General features: G+C 35.6%; 1 protein-coding gene across 16 annotated transcripts in view; it reads right to left on the bottom strand.

The window, feature by feature from the left end:
- CCDC91 (coiled-coil domain containing 91) overlaps positions 1–25,614 on the bottom strand; it is a 395,073-nt gene that overhangs the window by 169,634 nt on the left and 199,825 nt on the right. For 14 of the 16 annotated variants that reach the window (XM_061417523.1, XM_061417535.1, XM_061417531.1 and 11 more), the window contains one exon: positions 9,023–9,100. The exons of the other annotated variants lie outside the window; for them this stretch is intronic. In XM_061417523.1, the coding sequence (XP_061273507.1) occupies positions 9,023–9,100 (78 nt within the window). The remainder of the gene's footprint in view (positions 1–9,022; positions 9,101–25,614) is intronic. 16 annotated transcript variants of the gene reach the window in all.

Here is a 25,614-nt window from a genome sequence, read left to right on the forward strand (position 1 = left end):
GGGTTGCCATGTCCTTCTCCAATGCATGAAAGGAAAAAGTGAAAGTAAAGTCGCTCAGTCGTGTCCAACTCTTCGAGACCCCATGGTCTGCAGCCTACCAGGCTCCTCCGTCCATGGGATTTTCCAGGCAGCAGTCCATAGCACAAGAGACTTAAGGCATACCAACCTTTGAGAAATGCACAATGAACCAATACTCTCAATAAAACCAAGGTTGATCAAATGGGAAATAAAGAATTTTACTCAAGATAATTTAAGAACAATTTAAGTTTATGTAGCAATTCTGCACCATCTTTCACTCTGAATAGCAGAGAATGTATGTGTCTGATAAGCTAAAACTCTAGTGTATATAGTTCAATACTCTGGTACTTAAACATAAGAAAAAAAAATCAGGAAATTCTCTTCATAAAATGTTCTGAGACTTTAGAAAAGAATCAGCTAATACCTTGCCTGCTTATTTAAATGAGTAAAATATTTATAAGCACTAATCATGTGTCCAGCACAAGCTGGAATCAAGATTGCCAGGAGAAATATCAATAACCTGAAATACGCAGATGACACCACCCTTATGGCAGAAAGTGAAGAGGAACTAAAAAGCCTCTTGGTGAAGGTGAAAGAGGAGAGTGAAAAGTTGGCTTAAAACTCAACATTCAGAAAACGAAGATCATGGCATCTGGTCCCTTCATGGAAATAGATGGCACCATCCCTTCATGGGAAATAGATGGGGAAATAGTGGAAACAGTGTCAGACTTTATTTTTTGGGGCTCCAAAATCACTGCAGATGGTGACAGCAGCCATGAAATTAAAAGACGCTTACTCCTTGGAAGAAAAGTTATGACCAACCTAGATAGCATATTCAAAAGCAGAGACATTACTTTGCCAACAAAGGTCCGTCTACTCAAGGCTATGGTTTTTCCAGTGGTCATGTATGGATGTGAGAGCTGGACTGTGAAGAAAGCTGAGCATCGAAGAATTGATGCTTTTGAACTGTAGTGTTGGAGAAGACTCTTGAGAGTCCCTTGGACTGCAAGGAGATCCAACCAGTCCATTCTGAAGGAGATCAGCCCTGGGATTTCTTTGGAAGGAATGATGCTAAAGCTGAAACTCCAGTACTTTGGCCACCTCATACGAAGAGTTGACTCATTGGAAAAGACTCTGATGCTGGGAGGGATTGTGGGCAGGAGGAGAAGGGGATGACAGAGGATGAGATGACTGGATGGCATCACTGACTCGATGAACGTGAGTCTGAGTGAACTCCCGGAGTTGGTGATGGACAGGGAGGCCTGGCGTGCTGCAATTCATGGGGTCGCAAACAGTCAGACACAACTGAGCGACTGAACTGTACTCACTGAATCATGTGTCTAGCGCTCAGTAGCTTTTGGCATCTGGGATGTAATATACCAAGTTAAAGATCATCAATTCAGACAAGCTTTCAGAAACAAAGACTGAAAAATGAGTATATGTCTATACGTCTACTCTGGTGGAAATATCTTGAGATATGTAAACCTGAATTTTTTAAAGGTACTCAATTTGGCCAGAAGTATGCACACAAAACACAAGGGTTAGAATAGAAAGCTCTAAAGTTTCAGAAGAGGGTATAAGAACTTCTAGTTTGAAAACGAATGTGATGACCAGGAACTAATTTTCATATCATCAAAAAACTGATACAGAAAATGTTTAGGTTAGGCACCCACGAGGGGGCCAAGAAATATGTAATAGACTTTAAATCACTAGAGTTATAATTTATTGGTGTTTGCAATAAATATTAAACCAAAATGCATTTTCTTTTTTGCCTTTTTTGGGCTAACTTTCCAGTCACCATTTTGACTCATCTATCAACTATATCAAATTCAATGTTTCAACACTTCTATCTCCTATGATTTGAAAAATGTCTAAATCCCTTTAGTTTAAACAACAAAGCAGCTGAGTGTAAATCAATTTGAAAAATAAACAAGTTGAGTCTGAACAAAAAAAAATAACTAACTTGCAAAAACAACTTCAGGATGAAATAAATTCTGAATACTAGAGTTTCAAAAGGAAAAGCACTTTTTTCTAACTGATCTATCTTAAAGCAAACACCACATTAAAAAGAAAGAAAGAAAGGAGGCAGTCTTTTGTCATTGCCTTGAAAAAGAAGATTCTTGAAAAAGAAGATTCAATATATAGTAGTAAAAGAAAACTATTAACCAAAAAAACCTATGTTATCTTATACATGTCAATTTGGGATCATCAATGAACCGGACTCAAAGTAAAATAAAATAAAACAGAAACAACAAGCTAAACTTAATTTTTTGAGTACTTTCCACTCACTGTTAGAGCATGTGAGCAAAAGTTCTAGCTTTGAAGTTTAACACATTGAGTCAACTAGAACTTTCTTTGGAAAATTCTTTCCAAAAGCCATTTTGGGTAAAAAATAAAATTAATTTTAAGAATGTATTAACATCTAAAATAGTTTTGCCTCAAGCACTTACATATAGTATATTAACTGAATAAATGTATAAAGAAATAGTTCTGGAAAAAAAAAAAAAAAGAACCAAACATATCTGTGCGAGAAATGGAGATCGCAAGATACTTTCTCTTTAAAATTCAGGGCATCACATGCCTTAAGTTAAAGAACTACATTTATTTTAGCAAATATGCCTGTATTTTTTCTATATATGATTTTCTTTGACAGTCCCTCTGTGCTATTATACCAATACTCCACTGTAAAGAAATTTTTTCTTGCTCTGATCACTTATCCTACATAAAGGAAAATAAGACGTAAGTTTAAAAAAATCTTTGGAGAAGGAAATGGCAACCCACTCCAGAACTCTTGCCTGGAAAATCCCTAGACAGAGGAGCCTGGTAGCTAGAGTCCATGGGGTCACAAAGAGTCAGACACGACTGAACGACTTCACTTTAACTTTTCACTTAAAAAAATCTTAATGTGGGATAAATCTAGTTCCTTAGTTACAGCTAAAACTTTTGCTTCTTTTGTAACTTTTAAAAACAGAAAGTGGTGCATTCAACTGTCATTTAAATCTGTCAGAATATCTCTCATTTTCTCATAAGGAAAAATTTCATAGTGATTTCAATCTAAACATGCACACAGACACACATACCCACCCACACACAATCTTGACAGGTTCAATTTAGATAATTAGAATGGGGAAAATAGCAACAGATAGGATATAATGATAGGCAAATAAACATGAAGGGATAAGCTGATGGTTAACAACCTCCTCGGGGTAGCAGAATGACTTCTAAAACTTCAAAGAAAATACAGATGCCTAAATCCCACCTATGTGAACTGATTTTAAATTTCTAGAGAAGAAAATTAGTATGATTTCTTAAAAGGAACCAAGGTAATTTATTATGTCCTGCAAAAAGTGCAGGTTAAGATACCCTAATCGATGACAACTGATAAGTGCATCGTAAGCCAAATAGCAGCCCAGTAATACAACTATACATTACCTTAATAAAAAAGGTGCTCTACATCATGGATGTGTCCCAGGTGGCACTAGTGGTAAAGAACTCCCCTGCCCATGCAGGAGACTTCAGAGACACAGCTTTGATCTGGGTCAGAAAGATCCCCTGGAGGAGGCCACAGAAACCCACTCCAGTAATTTTGCTTGGAGAACCCCATGGACAAAGAAGTCTAGTGGGCTATAGTCCATGGGATAACAAAGAGTCAGACACAACTGAAGTGATTTGGCACACACACATATCATGGATAGTAATACTTGATAGAGAAAACTACAGATATAAAGAACTGTGAAGTCTGAACTAGTGTATATAATAGCAAATGACAGTTTGAAGAAAAAAGCCCAGTTAAACAAGTAAAAGAAAATTCTTGTTCCTTGTAGTAAACAATCTTAGATATGGCATGTTCCTATGGCAAGTATCCCAAGATCTCCATTTATTTTACTGTTGTTAATTATCAGGATAAAGGATTTCTTAAATCATGACATGAAAGAAAAAAATAAATACAATGAAGTAAATATTATAGGAAAAGTTGGCATATGTAGCACATTAAGCTAGTGTTAGCGTTGTTTTCTTCTGCACTTTAGCAGAATTTCACATGGCCTTTCATTCATCATGGACTTCCCTGGAGGCTCAGATAGTCAAGTGTCTGCCAATAATGCAGGAGACCGAGGTTTGATCCCTGGGTTGGAAAGATCCTCTGGAGAAGGAAATGGCAATCCACTCCAGTACTCTTGCCTGGAAAATCCCATGGATGGAAGAGCCTAGTAGTAGGCTGCAGTCCATGGGGTTGCAAAGAGTCAGACATGACTGAGTGACTTTACTTTCTTTCTTTCATTCTCAGTCTGAAGCAACCTATTTACTTTCTTCTTTTTAATTAATTATTTTATTTGGAGAATAATTACTTTCTAAATGAATAAAAGAACAATGACTTTTTAGCAGAAGCCCAGGAATATGAAGGGCTAGACCATGATCGCTTTCTCTTAAATAGACATTTCTAAAACAGACTGAAACAAGCATCCACACCGTATAATTATGAGAAGTAAGCTAATTAATAGTCAGCTGTAAGACAATGATAAGCCATTAAAATTGCTATACTAGAAAACTGATATATTGAATGTTATAATAACTAAATTACAAAAATTTATTGACAGCATCATCATTGTTGTTTTTGTTGCTCAGTGGCTAAGTCACATTCAACTCTTTGGGACCCCATGGACTACAGCATACCAGGATCCTCTGCCCTCCACCATCTCCCGGAATTTGCTCAAATTCATGTCCACCGAATCAGTGATACTATTATTATTAGCCATGATCAAATTCATTATCTCACTGGGTCCTCACAATACTTCTCTGAATAAGTTCTATGTTTTATTCCCTCATATACTTATAGGGAAATTAAAATTCATATATAATAAATTGCCGGAGGTGACACTGTTAGTAAGTACCAGAGCTAGGGCTTAGATCAGGTTTATATGACTCAATCAAACAGCTCTACTAGTAGAAATTCTTAGGACTCCTAAAGAGGAAATTTTTGCAGAGATGCAAATTTCTTCAGGAATTTAGAGAATAAAAATGTATGAATTATGATATAGCATTATTCAGATCAGATCAGATCAGTCGCTCAGTCGTGTCTAACTCTTTGCGACCCCATGAAGTGCAGCACGCTAGGCCTCCCTGTCCAACATCAACTCCCGGAGTTCACTGAGACTCACGTCCATCGAGTCAGTGATGCCATCCAGCCATCTCATCCTCTGTCGTCCCCTTCTCCTCTTGCCCCCAAAAGTAGCAAAAGATAAGGATATTAGTACACAATACATAATAATAGAGGCTTCCCCTGAAGCTCAACAGTAAAGAATCTGCCTGCAATGCAGGAGACAAGTGGAACACATCACATAAAGGAAAAAAAAAAATTTTTTTTCAACAGAGATGTAGCATTGGATAATATCCTGTGGCCTTTCATGATTTAAAAAAAACAACAAACTACAAATAAAAATGAAATTTCCTCAACCTAATAAAGGCCATCTATAAAAATCCCACTGATAACATCATACTTAATTGTTAATCAATATATACATATATATTTTGCAGCTCTTATTAATATTATATTGGAAGTCTACCTGGGAAATTAGGTAAGAAAAAAGAAATGAAAAGCATCCAGATTGAAAAAGAGGAAGCAATCTCTAGCTGCAGATGGCATGGTCTTATATATAGAAAATCTTACAAAATCTAAACAACTATTAGAACTAATGACCATGTATAAGAACAACACACAAAAACATGGCAGCACTGAACAATCTAAACATGAAATTAGGAAAAACAATTCAATTTAGAACACTGTCAAAAAGAATAAAAGAATATTGAAAACTATAAAATACTGTTGAAAGCAATTAAAGAAGATAAACATAAAGCCATTTCAGGACTATGGATCAGAAAACTTAATACAGTTAAAATGGCAATACTCCCTAAATTGATCTACATATTCAATGAAAACACAATTAAAATCCAACTCGGACTTTTTAAATTTACACACTGATTCTAAAATCAATATAAAAATGAAAGTGACCCCACCCCAACGGGGTTCCCTAGTAGTCCAGATGGTAAAGCACCTGCTTGCAATGCAGGAGATCCAGATTCGATCCTTGGGTTAGGAAGATCCCCTGGAAAAGGAAAATGGCAACCCACTCCAGTATCCTTCCCTGGTAAATCCCATGGACAGAGGAGTCTGGCAGGCTACAGTCCATGGGTTCACAAAGAGTCTGACATGACTGAACAACTAACACACACACCGCTCCGATGAGGATGACAAAGGGCACCTCATTACGAACTGGTAAAAGGTCAAATCTAGGCCCCCTTAACTAGCCTTTGTGGGCAGGGCTTGGAGTTGGGCTACCGTTTGCTCTCTGGTATTTGGTGGAATTAGAATGTTTATTATCTAAAGCAAGTGGAAGCTTTCCTGATCTTCTGGATAGAAAGAGTAGGTTTTTCTTGGGGTCTACTGTCTGACCTCATTGATACTTCTGGGTTGATTACTTCTCCAGTACCTTGTATGGGGCAAATGAGGCAAAAAGAGAAGCAAAATATAATAATTAGCACATGAACTTCTCATGCATGAATTCATGATGGAAAAAAACAAAATTGTTTCTTTTCTTGTTCCATAACAGGCCACAAATCATCAACATTTACATTACAAAGACAACTAACCAACCAAGAAAACATTGACATTTTTCCTATCTAAATTACTTTAGTTTTTCCATAGTACTATGAAGTTGTCAGTATCATTCTAAGACACTTTGGTTTCTAAAATTTTATATAATAATTATCAGATATATCCTTTGTAAAAATACTATAGTATCTTTGTGCAAAATGTGAAGCTCACCAATAAATCAATACAGAAGGTTATATAAAAAGTATTTACACTGAAGTTCCATGCTATAAGAGAATTTATATAGTTTACGTATTAACTGACTTAAGTATAATATGATAAATATAACTTTGTAAAATACTTGATTTGATACCTAATCCTTTTAAGCAAATTGAAATAAATACATAATGCCTGAAACTTCTAAATTCTTTTTTTAAATAAGCATCCCATAATGATATGAGACAAAGAGGTGAAATGAGTAGCTCTCAACTAATTTTCTTTAAAATATAATTTACAAAATATATTTGCAAAGTTGTCACATATGCTTTTAAACTCATTATTTGCCAGTGTTGAAAGTAATACACTATAAACATGTTTTTAGCAAAGGAAATATGTAGAGCCAGAACCAAAAAAATTTTAAATATAAAATACTAAGTTTTTCAGAACAACACAACAATGTAAGTACTTTCACAACATTTAATTTAGAATTCATAAATATAAATAAGTAAAACATAAATTCATCCAAAAATACATCATATAATACGCCAGGAGAATTATGTAAATTCCATTATTTTAATTCTTCCCACCCTTAGCCTTAGGACAAAAGAGAAGATGGTTCAAAATAGATCCTATACACTTTCCTCCAACTCAATAACTATAAAGCTGGTTTATATTAGTAGAATGAAAAATTCCCAACATTATAAAGAAAAGAGCCAATAATCACAGCTATAAAAAGCAGACGTTTTAAAACAGCCTTCTCAAGAATGGCACAAGTTTCTGTATTGGGTGTGGTCATAAAAATGACCTTCCAGGTCCCAAGACCTATCATCTACCAGACTATTTTAATACCTTCAATTTTTTTAAAGTGTCTTTCACTTAAAATCTAGATCTATTTATTTTATTACTTTTATTCAAATGCTTGTTATGGGAAGCTTTTTGACATTAAACTGTCAGCTAATTAAAATGAAATGAACTTCTATCTTGTCTAGGGATGAAGTTGAATCAACAAATAATGTCTACACTCCACATATAATAGAAGGATTTTTTTAAACAGTTATTATAATAATTAACAATAAAAAATAAACTAATGCCTAATTATACAGGTAGAATTAAGCCAATTATGGTGCATGTATATATACATATATGTGTGTGTGCATGTGCATGTGTATAAATATAGAATGTAACAGTCTAGAACAATGACAAAAATAGGATAAGTTTATATATACTGACATGAAAATATATATTGACAAGTAAGTATAGCAAGAAACAAAAGAATAGATTGAGTAGAACATATTTCTAAAAGCAAATCAAAATTATATAGCATGATATGAGTAAATATGTGTGTGTATGTATTTAAAGAGAAATCTCTAGAAGGATGAATATCAAACCATTCACATGTGATTACTGGGGAGAACTGTTGTAATTTGATTTCAACAAGAAAGCATTCCTTAATTACTTTATGGGAAAAAATGATCTAAAATGAAATTTAGGAAGGAAAAGATTTTGTCATTAAACTCTGAATTTGCTTTAAATGTTTAAGTTTATGCTGCTACTGCTGCTGCTAAGTCGCTTCAGTCACGTCTGACTCTGTGCGACCCCATAGACGGCAGCCCACCAGGCTCCGCTGTCCCTGGGATTCTCCAGGCAAGAACACTGGAGTGGGTTGCCATTTCCTTCTCCAATGCATGAAAGTGAAAAGTGAAAGTGAAGTCGCTCAGTCGTGTCCGACTCTTAGTGACCCCATGGACTGCAGCCCACTAGGGCTTAGCTTACTCAGAATAATACTGAGTATATCATTGATATTGATACTTACTTAATGTCAAATCTATTTAACTTGTTTAAAGAAAAAAAGTATGACAATAATTTTCAGATTTATATATCTTTTTTTCCTATAAAAGTAGAATCACAGTAAAGACCAAAAAAGCTAATCCAGCAATTAATTCTATAGCATTTTGCTTTAAAACTTCAATCTGTGTACTCAAATATTCCATAAGTTCTCAAATGCAGAGCAACATCTAACATTACCTTTGTAATTTACCAAGTACACTTTCAATGAGCACTATTGATCAACAGAAAGGAATTCCATATGAAAATATAATAACAATTCTATAATTTGTGATTATTTGCATATACATAATGTTTTTACTAAAATCTGCCAAACTTTAAAAGAATAAAGGAAACAGATTCTCAAATAACTACCTTATATTCATCCACAATAATGCTGAGGGCTTCATGACCCGCTTTCCTCATATCTTCCAATTCTTGTTTATGCTTTTCCTGAAAGAAAATAAGAAACTAAGCTATGATTTGTTTTTGTTTTTTTTTGTTGTTGTTGCTGTTGTTTACAAAATAACACACCATTGACTTTTGCATTTATAAGTGATGTGAGTGATTTGTGGCACACCAATGTTGAAGCTGAAAACAAAGAGAAACCCATTCAAAAAAACTTTGTTTAAAAGCATTCTGAAGATAGCAATGTGAGATTAAAGGGAAACCATAATTGAGAAAGGAAAACCATGCTCACAGGTAAGATAACCCAAGGCAATGGTGTTATCTCTTGAGACATCTGGCAACTGTGGACCTGGATCTAGAGACAGGAGGCCCTGTGTCATCCAAAAAGCCAGAACCTTTTTTTTTTCGTTACTTCTCCAGTAATACACACATGTCAACAGTTCAATATGTGACAAAATTTGAGAACTACTAGATTAAGGAGAACAAACCCTCATTCTACCTTCCAAGGAAAGGAGAAGCTGAACTCTCTTTGGAGAATGTTAACATCCTACAGAACCTTTCCAATTTTTCAAACACAATGTAAAGCTTTTAATGCAAATTATCAGAAATGATAACAGATGAGACCAAAGAAACATAAAATAGAAAAGACAAAAGAAATAGACCCATGGGTGATTCAGATATTAGTTATCAAAAAGTTTACAATATTTATGAATAAATACACACAAGAAAATAGAGAAGTGGGGAAAGTGGATAGTACAGAGAATTTCTTCAAAGAATTGGAATTCATAAAACAAATTCTACAACTCAATGTGATAAATGAGGTAAATAATAGGTAAAACAGCAGAAAGCAGGATTAGAGGACCAAAAGATAGGGAAAACCTACAGCAAAAGAGAAATAAATGATTGAAAGTATATTAAAAAAAAAAAACCTTTAAAAAGACAAGAGACAAAATAAAAAGACAAATATTTATGTAAAACAATTGTTAAAAAAATAATCCAAAGAAAGAAGAAAAAATAAAATCTAGCAAGACAGGAACAATAAAGTGATGAAGAAAATAAAAAACAAAAATTTCTAATATTACTCATGAATTCAGGATATTATACAACCAATAGATTTTTCTAAACAAATAGTAAGATATTGTTAAATATTACAGCAATAAATATGAAATTTTAGGTAAAATGAAAAAACTCCTAGGGAAAAAAAAAACAAAACTGAAAGAAGATGAAATAAAAATTCTGAAAAATTTTGTATGTGTTTAAAAAAAAAAGTACCTATCTTATATTAAGAACAAAATAAAACTTCTGACCTAGAAACATATAAGTGCAGATTATTAAAAAGGTTACTTTTAATAAACAATTAATAAATAACAGAACTCTTACACAAAATCTTCCAGAGAATGGAAAAAGAGGGAATATTTCCCCACATATTTTACTAAGAAAGCATATCCCTTATACTTCAATCTGCAAAGATAAAATTATGAACCAATCTCTTTTATGAAAACAAAAACTAAAATTCTACATAAAATATTAGTAAATGGAATCTAGCAATAAATAAATAATACATCTCAACCAAGTATGATTTATTTTAGGAATGTCAGGTAGGTAGAAGTGATGCACACCATTTCAGACCTGAACCACAAAACCTCCAACAAATCCTCCACACACTTCCTTTGTCCCCCACTATTTGCTTGCTGATGTCATTGCCCTGGATGACAATTAAAGCCATGTGCTGTAAACAGCAGGAGGGCCTCTGTCAGCCAGGGACTCTGAATGACTACATCATCACCTCAGTGGACTTGGTGAGCAAATTAATGATATTTAGGAAAAAAGACAAGAAAAACAGTTCTTGTTCATGTATTCTTGTGAGAGTATGTGCCAACTTGGCTTGGTCATGGCCAATTCTATGCGACCATATGCTCTGTAACCCTCCAGGCTTCCCTGTCCATGGGATTCTCTAGGCAAGAATACTGGAGTGGGTTGCCATGCCCTCCTCCAGGGGATCTTCCTGACCCTGGGATCGAACCTGCATCTCTTATGTCTTCTGCATTGGCAGGCCGGTTCTTTACCACTAGTGCCACCTGGGAATGTTACCAATTCCTCATTTATAAACTGCTTATACTTAACTTATTCAAGAATTGTTATTTCATTATCAAATTCTAATTGCCTTTTCCAGTATATAGCTTTATGTATCTTTCTCTAGCTAAATCACTCTTTACCAAAAAGCCTAAACATAAAGGACCAATAAGGGCCCTTGATATAGACACTGATTTTTCTTGGTATGATTATCAATCTATGGCTCATGGCAGCAATCTTTTTTTAAAGTCATTTTCCCATTTCTGTGAGAGTTGTTTTCATTTCAGTTGCTCAGTCATGTCCGACTCTTTGCAACCCCATGAATCGCAGCACTCCAGGCCTCCCTGTCCATCACCAACTCCCAGAGTTTACACAAACTCATGTCCATTGAGCCAGTGATGCCATCCAACCATCTCATCTTCTGTCATCCCCTTTTCCTCCTGCCCTCGATCTTTCCCAGCATCAGGGTCTTTTCCAATGAGTCAGCTCTTTGCATCAGGTGCCAAAGTATTAGAGTTTCAGCTTCAACATCAGTCCTTCCAATGAACACCCAGGACTGATCTCCTTTAAGATGGACTAAAGAGTTGTTTTAGTCAAAACTAAATAACAAAGCAGCAAAATCCAATCACCTAGTAAAGCAAGCTCATACATTCTATTATACTAAAAACAAGCAAACGCATGTGGACAGCACCACCAACTCATCACTTTCGAACTCCCATTCAGGTCAGGTTATCTCACTAATGGTATGTGACTTTCATAAAGGCACCTAGGAGGGCAAAGGTATCAATTTCTATGATGAATAATAACATAGATTTTGTTTTTCTTAGTTTTCAAGATTTAAAAAAATAAAGAGAAACAGGTATTATGACATTTTCTTTTCACATCACATTCGAACATCTTAAGCAGTTCTTGAGAAGCATATACTCTACCTTAATGCCATTGATTAATAACAAACTACGGAGAAGGCAATGGCACCCCACTCCAGTACTCTTGCCTGGAAAATCCCATGGACGGAGGAGCCTGGTAGGCTGCAGTCCATGGGGTCGCTAAGAGTCAGACATGACTAAGCGACTTGACTTTCACTTTTCACTTTCATGCATTGGAGAAGGAAATGGCAACCCGCTCCAGTGTTCTTGCCTGGAGAATCCCAGGGATGGTGGAGCCTGATGGGCTGCCGTCTATGGGGTCGCACAGAGTCGGACACGACTGAAGCGACTTAGCAGCAGCAGTAGCAGCATATAAAATAGGTTACATGGGCAAACAAATTCTGGAAATTAACAATATGTATTACAATATTAAACCTCCTACAAACCGAGAAGCAAAGAAACAATTTAATTTTACTAAAACCAAGATTTTTCAGACTTAACTAATTAAATGTTAATTTACTTTTTTCTCTCATTGACAATACCTATTACCAACTAATCTCTTTAATTCAGAATTGAAATTTAGAACCAAAAAGGTCCAAAAGCTTTTTAGTGTTTTACAATCTAAAGCAAAGCAAATTCATTTAGATCTGCTAAATGAAACAGAATATATTCTACTTTTACATCATTATTTAGAAATTGAAGATGAATATGCACCATTTCAATAACAAAGTTTGACCATTCAGCAACTATGGTTCTGAATAATGACATGAACCATTAAAAAGTATTGGAGTGCTATTAAAGGAACACACAGAGTACAATATATTAAGCAATTCATATAACAGGTCTTTCAAATAGACATTTTATAAATGATAAAAATGTTCTATGACATATTTTATTGCAGTTGAAAATAAACACTTAACCCATGGCTACATCTTCTTACATCAAAGGAACAGCAATCTATTGCTTTGCACATGCCTTAGAATACAGCATGTGCTAAGTTGCTTCAGTTGTGTCTAACTCTGTGCAACCCCATGGACTGTAGCCTGCCAGGCTCCTTTGTCCATGGGATTCTCCAGGCAAGAATACTGGAGTGAGTTGCCATGTCCTTCTGCAGGGGATATTCCCATCCCAGGACTGAACCCGAGTTTCTTAATCTTCTGCACTGGCAGGTGGGTTCTTTACAACTAGCGCCACCTGGGAAGCCCCTTAGAATACAGTAGCTATTGACAAATGCTTGTTGGATTATGCTGAAATTCTCATTATTGATATCAGTTCAGTTTAGTCGCTCAGTCGTGTCCGACTCTTTACGAACCCATTAACCGCAGCACACCAGGCATTCCTGTCCATTACCAACTCCCAGAGTTTACGCAAACTCATGTCCATTAAGTTGGTGATGCCATCCAACCATCTCATCCTCTATGATCCCCTTCTTCTCCTGCCTTCAGTCCTTTCCAGCATCAGGGTCTTTTCCAATGAGTCAGCTCTTCGCATGAGATAGCCAAAGTATTGGAGTTTCAGTTTCAGCATCAGTCCTTCCAATGAATATTCAGGACTGATTTCCTTTAGGATGGACTGGTTGGACCTCCTTGCAGTCCAAGGGACTCTCAAGAGTCTTCTCCAACACCACAGTTCAAAAGCATCAATTCTTCGGTGCTCAGCTATCTTTACAGTCCAACCCTCACATACATACATGACTACTGGAAAAACCATACCCTTGACTAGATGGACCTTTGGTGACCAAGTAATGTCTCTGCTTTTAAATATGCTGTCTAGGTTGATCATAACTTTCCTTCCAAAGAGTAAGTGTCTTTTAATTTCATGGCTGCAATCACCATTGGCAATGATTTTGGAGCCCCCAAAAAAATAAATGATAGAAGACTGAACAACACATACACCAACTATAAGAAATGAAACTATAGAATACATCACCCAACAACAGAATACACATTATACTCAAGTAGACATGAAACAATCTCCAGGATAGACTACATGGTAAACCACAAAACAAGTCTTAATAAATTTTAAAATACTGAAGTTATACAAAGCATTCTCTTCAACTACAAGGGAATGAAATTTGAGATAACAGTAAAAAAATGAGAAAATTCACAAATTTGTAGAAATCAAACAACATATTCCTATGTAACCCATTAGTCAAAGAGGAAATCACAAGGGAAATTAAAAATCTATATTAAAAAAAGAAAACATCAAACCAATAACCTAACCTTTCACCTTAAGGAACTAGAAAAAGAAGAATAAACCAAAGCAAGCATAATGAAGGAAACTAAAAGAAAATAAAGAAAAGAATAGAAATCAATAGAGAAAATCAACTGGACCAAAGTTGGTTCTTTATAAAAAATCAGCAATACGACAAACATTCATTGACCAAGGCAGGAAAAAAAAAAAAAAAGAGATAAGGGATAAGTCAAATTAGTAAAATTAATAACAAGGAAAGGGCTTACTACTGAACTTAAAGAAACAAAAAGAACATACAAAAATATTATGAACCACTAAAAGACCCTGATGCTGGGAAAGATTGAAGGTAAAAGGAGAAGAGGGTAGCAGAGGATGAGATGGTTAGATAGCATCTCCAACTCAATGGACATGAATTTTTGCAAAGTTTGGGAGAAAGTGAAGGACAGGAAATCCTGGCACACTACAGTTCATGGGGCTGCAAAGAGTCAGATATGACTTAGTGACTGAACAAAAACAACATGCCAACAAATTAGATAACAAAGTTGTAAGGCACAAATTCCTAGAAATATGCAAACTACCAAAATTGACTCAAGAAGAAACAGAAAACCAAACAGACCTATAACAAGTAAGGAGACTGAATCCAGTAATCAAAAACACTTCACACAAAAGAAAATCCTTTCTTTCAAATGACTTTAGTGGTGAATTCTAACAAATGTTTACAAAAGGATTAACACCAACCTTTCTCATATAGATGAGAAAACATGCCCTAACTAATTCTATAAGGCCAGTATTACACTAATGCAAAGCCACACAAAGACAACACAAGAAAAAGACAAAGCAGTAAGCAGAATCCAACAGCATATTTAAAAGTCTATAGCCTAGGACCAAGTGTAAGTTATCTCAGGAATGTATAGGTGGTTCAACATATAAAAATCAATCCATTTAATATACCACATTAAAACAATGAAGGAAATAAAAGCCTGCAAGATTATCTCAGTACCTAGAAAAACAGTGACAAGATCAAGCTAACTTTCATGATGAAAATATTCAGAAAATTAAGAACAAAAAGCAATATCTTCAACCTGATAAAAGACATTGTGAAAATCCCTTTTTCACTGTGGAAGCACCATTTTACATTTCAACCAGCAAAGTGGAAGGGTTTCAGTTTCTCCACCTCCTTACCAATACTTATTTTCTGAATTTTAATTACAGCCATGCTGGTGGATGCCAGTGGTTTTGACTTGAATTTCTATAATGGCTAATGATGTTGAACATTTGTTTCTTTGGAGAAATAGCTACTCAGTTTCTCAAACAGCTGAAATCATATTATTGATGAAAGACTGAAGACTTTCCCCTAACATCAGGAACAAGACAAGAATGCCTACTCTTTCCAACTCCATTAAACAGTATACTGAAATTCTAGCAAGGGCATCAGGCAAGAAAAATAAATAAAAAGAGTTCTTAGAAATTATTAGATTAGAAATGAAGAAGTAAAACTATCCTGATTTTCAGAAGACATGATTTTACATATGGGAAACTGAAAAACTATTAGGTCTAATAAACAAAATATTATTAAATACTATTAAATAAACAAGTTCAACAACATTATAAGAAACAAAATTAACACACAAAATCAGTTGTATTTCTACACACTTTCATGAACAATCCAAATATGAAATAAAGAAAACAATTCCATTTACAATAGCATAAAAAAGGTTAAAATACTTAGAAATACTTTTTTACCAAAGAAGTGTGAAATTTTTACACTACTAACTATAAAACATTGTAGAGTCTTAAAAAATAGGAAGGACATCCTGTATTCCTGGATTTGCAGATTTAATATGTTAAGTGTCACCACTCCCAAATTTTATCTATAGATTCAATGCAATCCCTATCAAAATTCCAGTGACTTTATTTTGAAGAATCAGACAAGCTCATCCTAAAATTCATATAGAATTGCAAGTGATTATAAGTCGCTAAAATAATTTCAAAAAATAAAGCAACGTCAGAGGACTTACACGTCCTAATTCCAAAACTGAGCAAAGGGCTGCAGTAGCCAAAACAATGTAATATTTGCTTAAGGATAGAGGTTCCAGTGGAAAATAAAAATGAGTGCTTCAAAATAAGTTTATGTATCTATAAGCAACTGATTTTTGACAAGAGTAAACATGTCAGTTCAATAGGGAGAGAATAATTCTATCAACAAATGATGGTGGGAAACTGGACACACATGCAAAAGGCTAAACCTGGAACCCCAACTCACATGATGTATAAATATTAAAACCAAATGAATCAAATTCCTGAATCGAAAAGATAAAACTACTAAATTCTTGTAGGAAAAGATAGGTACACACCTTTATCACCTTGGATTAGGTAACAGTTTCTAAAACTATGACACTAAAATATAAGCACAAGCAAAGAACCTAAATACCTAACTTAAAACTTTGTGCATTAAAGGATACTACTAAGAAAGCAGAAAAGAAACCCACTGAATATCTGTAAAAATATCAACAGATCTAAGATCTGTTATCCAGGATATATAAGCAACTCTTGTAAATCAGCAACAAAAAGATAACCAAACTTTGAAAATGGGCAAAGAACTTGCGTAGCTATTTCTCCAAAGAAACAAATGTTCAACATCATTAGCCATTATAGAAATTCAAGTCAAAACCACTGGCATCCACCAGCATGGCTATAATTAAAATTCATAAAGTAAGTATTAGTAAGGAGGTGGAGAAACTGAAACCCTTCCACTTTGCTGGTTGAAATGTAAAATGGTTCTTCAACACTGAAAAGGTTTGGTAGCTTCTCAAAAAATTAAAGGTAGATTTAATTAAACATAGACTTACCAAATGTCCCAGAAATTTCACTCTTAATTATACACCCAAGGGCATTGAAAATATACATTTACACAAAAACTTGGACACAAACGTCCACATGAGCATTATTTAATAATAGCAAAAAAGTAAAAACAATGTAAATTTTCATCAACTAATAGCTTTTTTAAATGAAGTATTATCCATACAAGTGAATATTCTTCACCCATAAAAGGAATGAAATGATACATGTTTTAATATGAAAGAACCTTGAAACCATTATGCTATGCCGAAGTAGCTAGACACGAGAGGCTGCATATTCCATGGTTTCATTTTATGAGGAAATGTCCAAAGTAGGTAAATAGGTAAAATAGGTAAATCCAGAAACAGAAAGTAGATTGGCAACTGTCAGGCGCTGGGGGAGAAGAGACCTAGGGAGCAACTGCTTAATGCATTCAAGGCTGCTTCAGGTGATGATACTATCTGGCCAGTTAGATACTAGTGACAGTACAACAATATTGTGAATATACTTAAAAAAAACACTGAACTATATTTTATATCATTTTAAATGATGAATTATACGTTCTGCAAATGTTACATGAACGCCAAAAAACTACACTGGTGGAAGAAAAAAATAGTATGTTTGTGTCAATTTAATTTTCTTTGATTTTGCTATTTCATTTCTAATTTTGTTTTACTCTGATCAGAGAATGCTGGTTTTAAAATTTTACTTCTTGGAATTCACTGAGGTGAAATATTTCTCATAAACAACCAAGAGAATAATAATCTTTACGTTTCTGATTGCTGAGAACCATTTGCAGCTTTTAAAATAGAAAACCAGTTAGCTGTGCTGATTCATACTTTATTTTAGTATTCTAATTATCTTACATTATTTTGTTGGCATATAGTGTGTTTTTTAAAACGTCTGTCATGGATCTAATTTTATTTTATATTTAGATTGACTATACAATTTATTTTCCAAATTGGGTCACTTTTGAGAATAAAAGGAGTTTCTGTTAATAACTGCACTGCTGCTGCTGCTGCTAAGTCACTTCAGTCCTGTCCAACTCTGTGCGACCCCATAGACGGCAGCCCACCAGGCCCCACCATCCCTGGGATTCTCCAGTCAAGAACACTGGAGTGGGTTGCCATTTCCCCTCCAATGCATGAAAGTGAAAAGTGAAAGTGAAGTCGCTCAGTTGTGTCCGACTCTTAGCGACCCCATGCACTGCAGCCTACCAGGCTCCTCCGTCCATGGGGTTTTTCCAGGCAAGAGTACTGGAGTGGGGTGCCATTGCCTTCTCCCTAATAACTGCACTAGGATAACAGTATAAATATAGACTATCCTGGGAAAACCAAAAAAGCAGAGTCACTGGAGTTACAGATTTCCAAGGTATTATTTTGAAAAACACTTTGTTTAAAGTCACTAGAAGATGTCTCATAATTGACTGTTACTGCTGCTAAGTCACTTCAGTCGTGTCCGACTCTGCTCGACCCCACAGACGGCAGCCCACCAGGCTCCTCCGTCCCTGGGATTCTCCAGGCAAGAACACTGGAGTGGGTTGCCATGTCCCTCTCCAATGCATGAAAGTGAAAAGTGAAAGTGAAGTCGCTTAGTCGTGTCTGACTCTTAAGGACCCCATGGACTGCAGCCTACCAGGCTCCTCCGTCCATGGGATTTTCCAGGCAAGAGTACTGGAGTGGGGTGCCATTGCCTTCTCCCATAATTGACTGTTAGGGGTCTATTTTTTCAGGTATACATGTACATTTTCAAAATAGGTCCCAGTCTTCTTTCATATCATGTAAGGTGGTTGAATTACATTTTTCATACAGTTCTGTTTCACCTCTTTAGTCTTCCTCTTCGGGGAATCCAATTACACACATACTGGATCGGGTAAAAACGAACATACTGTTTGTTTTCTATAATTATTCCTTTCTCTCAAATTCTTCTTCATTTATGTTAGTTTTCATTTTGTCATGCTTTATTATTTTTTTCTTTCTATACTATTGCATTCCCTCTTTTATTCCTTCAGGCTTAATCTTCATTTTGGGATTTTTTTTCTTTTATGTCTTTTTTCTATCAGCTATATCTTATTTGTTCTTTTCTCATTTCTGAACTGTTGTTCTATTTCTGATTTTTCCTGCTGTTCAAATGCTTCCATCACTGTACTCAGTTCCGCAGCAATCCTTTTCTCTTAACCATGTAGTAGTTTACTCTGAGTTGAAGTTAGCCTGAAGAACTTCCTCATGATTCTAGGGCTTCCTCTTCTGTTGCTATTATAAGGTTTTAAAAAGAAAAAAGTGTTTTTCCAATGCAGCGACTTCTTGAGTACTTTCTGATAAATGCTTTCTCTGATACCCTCCCTACCAGTATCTGAACATTCTCCCCCTTCAGTGTCTGTCCGATGCTTTACCATCCTCCTTAGCATGGATGACTTTAAGATGGGTACTTTCTCTGTGTATTTCCAAAAGAAATGAGGGCTCAGAGACTCAGCCAGCTTTAGCTGCTGTCCTCAGTCCTTCCAGATCCTCTACTCTGAGTGGGAACTGCTTCTTTTGGCATGGCAATACTTGGGTCTCTAGGCCCCCAGAACCACCCTAAATCCCCTTTATGTTCCCCTCCATCACTCAAGCAGGGATGTGAGAGACATGCCTATCTTGTTGCCATCAATGGTTCAGCTCTACTAGCTTCTGCACCATAAGTCATATAAGCATAACTGACATCTATTTTCCTATTCAAGATGTTACTTATGGACTTTTCCCCCTTAACTACCTTAGACTAGTTTTTTTTTTTTTTTTTAAGAAAATATAAAAAGATTCAAAAATCATGTAGCCTCTATTGCTGCCAATCACCAAGCCCAATCCACCCCTCTTCCTTCTTGAAATATTTTCTTCATTCGTTTCTTCTCCTTCTCAGTCCATCCTGTTTGCTATTCTTCACTGCCCCAATCTCAAACTGCAGGAGTTCCTGAGAATGAGACCTCTTCTTTAACTTGTTCAACTGATAAATAAACTTAAATATCATCTTTGTACTACTTCTTAAATTTTATCCCCAATTCTGCCATAGCTAATCCTCAGATTTCTTTATCTAGCTGCCTCTTAAGCTCTTTACATGTATATCTAAAAGAAATCTCAAAATTAACATGTCCAATGTCAAACCTTTTATTTTCCTTTACTAATCTTCCCTTCCCTCAAAAAAATTCTGAAATCATTTTTAGTTTCTCTCCTTTTTTCCCATCACAATCCACAAGTAATATGTCACAAAACCCTACTGGCTTGATGTTCATTTTTATTTCTTTAACAAAGTCTTTAACTTTGTTAATGTCAACAAAGGCTAAAACACCTGATTAAAATTTCTTTAACAAAGTCTCTAGCAATACAACTGTGTGCCAGGCACTGTTCCAAACCCTTTGCAAATATTGGGTCATTTATTTACTTATTTAAACCTCCTAATGTCTCCATCTCATGATCTACAATCTGGACAGTTGTCAACATCTCCACTGCTACTTCTCTAGTCCACACTACGATCATTTCTCAACATCCCTGCCTCTTTGATTCTACCCTTCTTCCAAGACTGCAGCAAAAATAGTCCTTCAAAACTTGAAAGTGAAAGTGAAGTCGCTCAGTCGTGTCCGACTCTTTGCAACCCCATGGACTGTAGCCTACCAGGCTTCTCAGTCCATGGGATTTTCCAGGCAAGAGTACTGGAGTGGGTTGCCATTTCCTTCTCCAGGGGATCTTCCCAACCCAGGGATTGAAGCTATGTCTCCCACATTTTAGGCAGACACTTCACCCTAAAACTTGAGGGCAATCACAAAGAATGTAATTTCTATGATGGCATAAATTGTTCACCACAGTATCCGTAACATGTAAAATATTACCAGGCATAGTGTGGGTACTCAATAAATATCTGTTAAATAAAAAAATATCACACATCTGACTACAATTTCTAAGCTTCCACATTACTGCAAATAAACTCTATAATCCCTCTCATAGCCCAAAGTTATACCCCTCTCTCCCTAAATCTTCCATCTGTTGTCACTGGCCTTCCTCAAACCATTATAAGCACATTATTACCATAAGGCTATTGAAGTTATTTGCTGTGTTTGATATACTCTTCACCCCAGATATCACACACTCATTTCCTCTGAATACTACTCAAAAACCATTGTACCAGAGGGATGCTCGATGACCACCCTATATAAAACAGCACACACTCATCATTGTCCACTAATCATGCTTTATTTTTATTCATTGCACTTATCACTACTTACTGTTTTGTACTCTTCATTGCCCATCTTTCTCACATACTGCGGAAGATAATGATGATACTCTTAACCCTATGGCACTTTGGAAAGTGAAGAAAAGACTGACAGTAAGGAGATTTCAAAATCTGACATTAAGTTCAATTTAGGAAGGCGAAATTTCACTTGCCATTGAACATACATATCTCAAACGGCACCTTGTATATAATGTCAGTTCACTAAATAAGGACTGAATAAAGATGAGATTGAATGGACAGGATCTGAAGGCCAAATACATTAGGTAAGTAAGAATGGTGCTCAACAGAGAGAGTTATTTAAAATCATAATAAGAATTGTTAAAAATGTATTTAAAATTTGGTCTTCAAAAAGAAGGCTATTTGATAGATTCACATATCTGTTTGTTGAGTGAATGAATGAATGAGATTATGATCAATGTTCTTTTTCTGATATAAGCCCAGCATGTAAATTAAGAAACATCTTTGAGCAGGTTTCTTTACCTATTAAATAAGAGAGTTGGATGAAATCATTTCAAAAATATACTACCAACTCCTGACAGACATGTGTTTGAGAAAAGTCCAGAAGATAGTGAAGGACAGGGAAGTCTGGTGTGCTACAGTCCATGGGGTCGCAAAGAGTCAGACACAACTTAGCAATTGAACAACAATGAATAACATTCTATGATATCATTGTATGATACTGTATGTTAAAACTAGCTAGATAAATCAACCCACTTTGCTTACTTCAAAGTTACTGATGGTAATCATACAACTACATTGTAACAGACCAGGCTTCCCAGTTACCAAAAGAAAAACACAGGAATAACCAAATAGTCATACATGGCCTGAAATTCTTATTTCAAGAAAATAGAGCCAAAAATTTACAACCTATGTTCAAAGCAGTCAAAACCAAATCTGACCACAATGATAGCTTTCTTTCAAAATGTCAAACCCCAAACCATCATTAGAATGGGAAAATTCAGGAAAATGCCCTCACCTTAAATAAAGCTACAGAGTTTCTAAACAGGACTTCAAAGGTAAGTTTTTTCAATGCATTTATTTTACAAATGAGGAAACTAAGGCTGAGAGACCAAGAAATTTGTTCAAGATCACTGAGTTATCAGAGAGGGCAGGGCAAAGGCTAAATCACATCTTCTGATCTGCCAGCCTGATGTTTACTAAAAAATATCATGACAAAGACTGAACTATCTGATATCTGAGTACATTCCAAACTGCTTTTTAATAGATTTGCTTTCTATAAAAACTCATTAATAAATAGACTAATCTGTCATAAGTCACTCCTTCTGAAGGACATGAGTTTGAGTAAACTCCAGAAGATAGTGAAGGACAGGGAAGCCTGACATACTACAGTCCATGGAATTGCAGAGTCGGACACAACTTAGCAGCTGAACAACAATGAACAATATCTGATGAAAATAACACACAAACTGATCACTCTTGGTAAAAATGAAATGGTCATTCATCAATTCATTACTGTCAACCAGAAATTCTGGTCTGACAAAAATGTGAAAGGTGCTTTTCAAATGTTACCAGAAGCACATTAACCAATTCTCTGCTACCCACAATCACCCAATATCAATCCTTTGTCAAAATTATTAAACATACATTAAGTCTAGTATTTTAATATGCCTGCACGTTTGTTGCTGAAAAATTATCTTTGATTGAATACACGGGTAAATAGGAACCACAAAATTAACAAATATAGATGTTTCATGGGAAAATGAGAAACTGGCAACTTTAAAAAAACTTTAAAATCTCATTGCTATATTGATGGCAAAACTCTATTCAAATATTTGAATCACAATTCATGCAGAAAAATATTTTTAAGCCAAAGCTTATGGGAAAAGCTGATAAACACTTAACAATTCACATTATTATTGGCCATTAAAAAATCCAGTAGAACCCATACTGTGTGCTGTGTGCACAGTCGCTTCAGTCGTGTCCAACTCTGTGCGACCCTATAGACTACGGCCTGCCAAGCTCCACTGTCCATGGGATTGTCCAGGGAAGAATACTAGAGTGGGTTGCCATGTCCTCCTCCAGGGGCTCTTCCCAACTCAGGGGTCAAGGCCATGTCTCTTATGTCTCCTGCATTGGCAAGCAGGTTCTTTATTACTAGTGCCACCTGGGAAGCCCATACTAATCATCTCTAATAAATTGATTGATGCATAGTAGCAGGATCCTCTCCAGTAAAGATGGTAAAAGGCAACATTTGACTGATGTATTTGGAATGAATTATTACAGTAGTTTAAAAAAAAACTTGAGAAGGACAGAAGGTAGGAAGCAAGGAATGGAGGGAGGGAGGGAGGGACAGAGGGAGAAAGGAAAATTCACAAGTCCAATCCACCATTCTACTTCACCTATTAGAAAGCAGTTGCTTTTCACTTTCCAAATTCTTTGGCCAAGAACAAGTCTATAATTAGGCTGAGCATAATTAGTAGAATATAATTAGCTAATATAGCCTGATTGAGAAAAGTTTTCTAATTCAGGTGTCATCACCACTCTCTCTCTGAAGCCACAAGATTATATCCCTTACAAATCCACTATATTGGGTAAGGCAGTCATAACCATCTCCAGATATTCCAAAAGGAAATTTGCAGAGCAAGAAATCAAAATAAAAATAGTGGGATAACATCTAACCAATGCACTGAAAGATTTGGAGTGAGAAATGGTATAAACTGCTCCCACCAAAATCTGAAGAATCCAACATATGGCCCAATTATAAATGTCAGAAAAGCACAAAGATGAAATTATCCCATAGGAATCCACTTTGTCAAAACAGAACAAAAACAATAAAACACCACCTCTCCATCTCTTACTGACCCCACATTCAATAGCTGCAACAAGCCTAGTTGTGTTCTATAATAAAGAAAAGTAGGTTTCACTGGCATGATGCAGCAAAGTCTTTCCCATTGAATGTACGTTTAATCTTTGCCTCCTTGCCCCCTCATTTCTTAGTTTCCCTACACAACCAGTAAAAACAATACATGACAGGATCCTTCAAAGTATTACCAAGTCAGTTTCACAGGCTAACTCAAATTCTTAGCCAAATATAAAAAGGGAGAAAAAAAAATAACACAAGCATGGAAGAATCAGCCTAAAGGTAAAGTAATCTTACATATGGAAATAAAGCCTTAGTGCCATAATCAACTGTATCCAGTACTGAAACAGACACCCTTAATATGTATGTCCCATTAGCTTAAGATTTCCAAAATTTTTCAAAGAGTTAATTTTCATGTCTGGCCCTGACCCACTAATGGCCAACTTAGCCCACCTGTATGGATTTCATCAGCACACAGAACCCAAACTATTGGCTCTGTGTCCCCCTCTCAGTCAAAAAAAACATAATGAAACAAGCTTCTTCTCGAACTTTTCTAACAGATACAATGGATGATGGTATGCAAAAAAAGTCCCATGATGTCTTCACACCAGCACTGAGGTAACTGACTTTCCTACATGCCACCTTACAAAACGCAAATGTGACAACGTCACATCCATGTCTAAAGCAAACTTTTAGGAAAGAATTAATACCTTCAAATGAGAAATGAGTAAGCAGGCCATAGCCGATTTAGTTTAAAGATGAAAACAACTACTCAAGTGCAATCCGTAACAGAAGATGGTATGTTTATAGCAGTGCCATTATTGTTGTCACTATCATTGCTCTGTTAACAAAACAATTTCTCCACCAAATATAACCCATTAAAGAATAAAGGCCAAATCCTTCAAAGCCTGAGAATTTGGCCCCTTGCATAACCCTGGCTAAATTCTTAGCTAATTTGTTGATTGGATTGGCATTGCTCCTATTGCTACTTCAATGTCACCTTATTATTTGCTCCAAAGGGAAAGGCAGAAACTCCACTCTGTGCCACATTTAAAACAAATTACTATTTATTTTCAACTTTGTTAAAGTCTTCAAAGGCAAAGTGCCTTGAGAAGCAGATGCTCAAAGCTAATTCAAGCCAAACAGAAAGAAAAGAAAGGAATGGAAAGGAGAAAGGGAGAGGAAAAGATGATGAAGGAAAAGGAGGAAGGAAGGAAGAAAGGAGGATAAAGACAGGGAAAGAAGGAAGAGCAGACAGCTTGCAACAGTTAATGGGAAAGACTTATGCCTTACGTATACATCTACAAACATTACCCCACCATTCAGTAAGGATATCAACATCATCAAATTCTAATTTCTTACAACTTTTCTCATTTTAAGCCTGCTCTCCAAAGTTTGGCTATATTTTAAATTCTTATAACAGAAAGGGACTTTCTAACAACACTGTCTCTCAAAATAGTTAATATCTTGATGGAGAAAAGAAAAATGGCTTAATAATAAAAGTCATT

Source organism: Bos javanicus, chromosome 5, assembly GCF_032452875.1.
Source record: "Bos javanicus breed banteng chromosome 5, ARS-OSU_banteng_1.0, whole genome shotgun sequence".
In the NCBI taxonomy this organism is placed as follows: domain Eukaryota; kingdom Metazoa; phylum Chordata; class Mammalia; order Artiodactyla; family Bovidae; genus Bos; species Bos javanicus.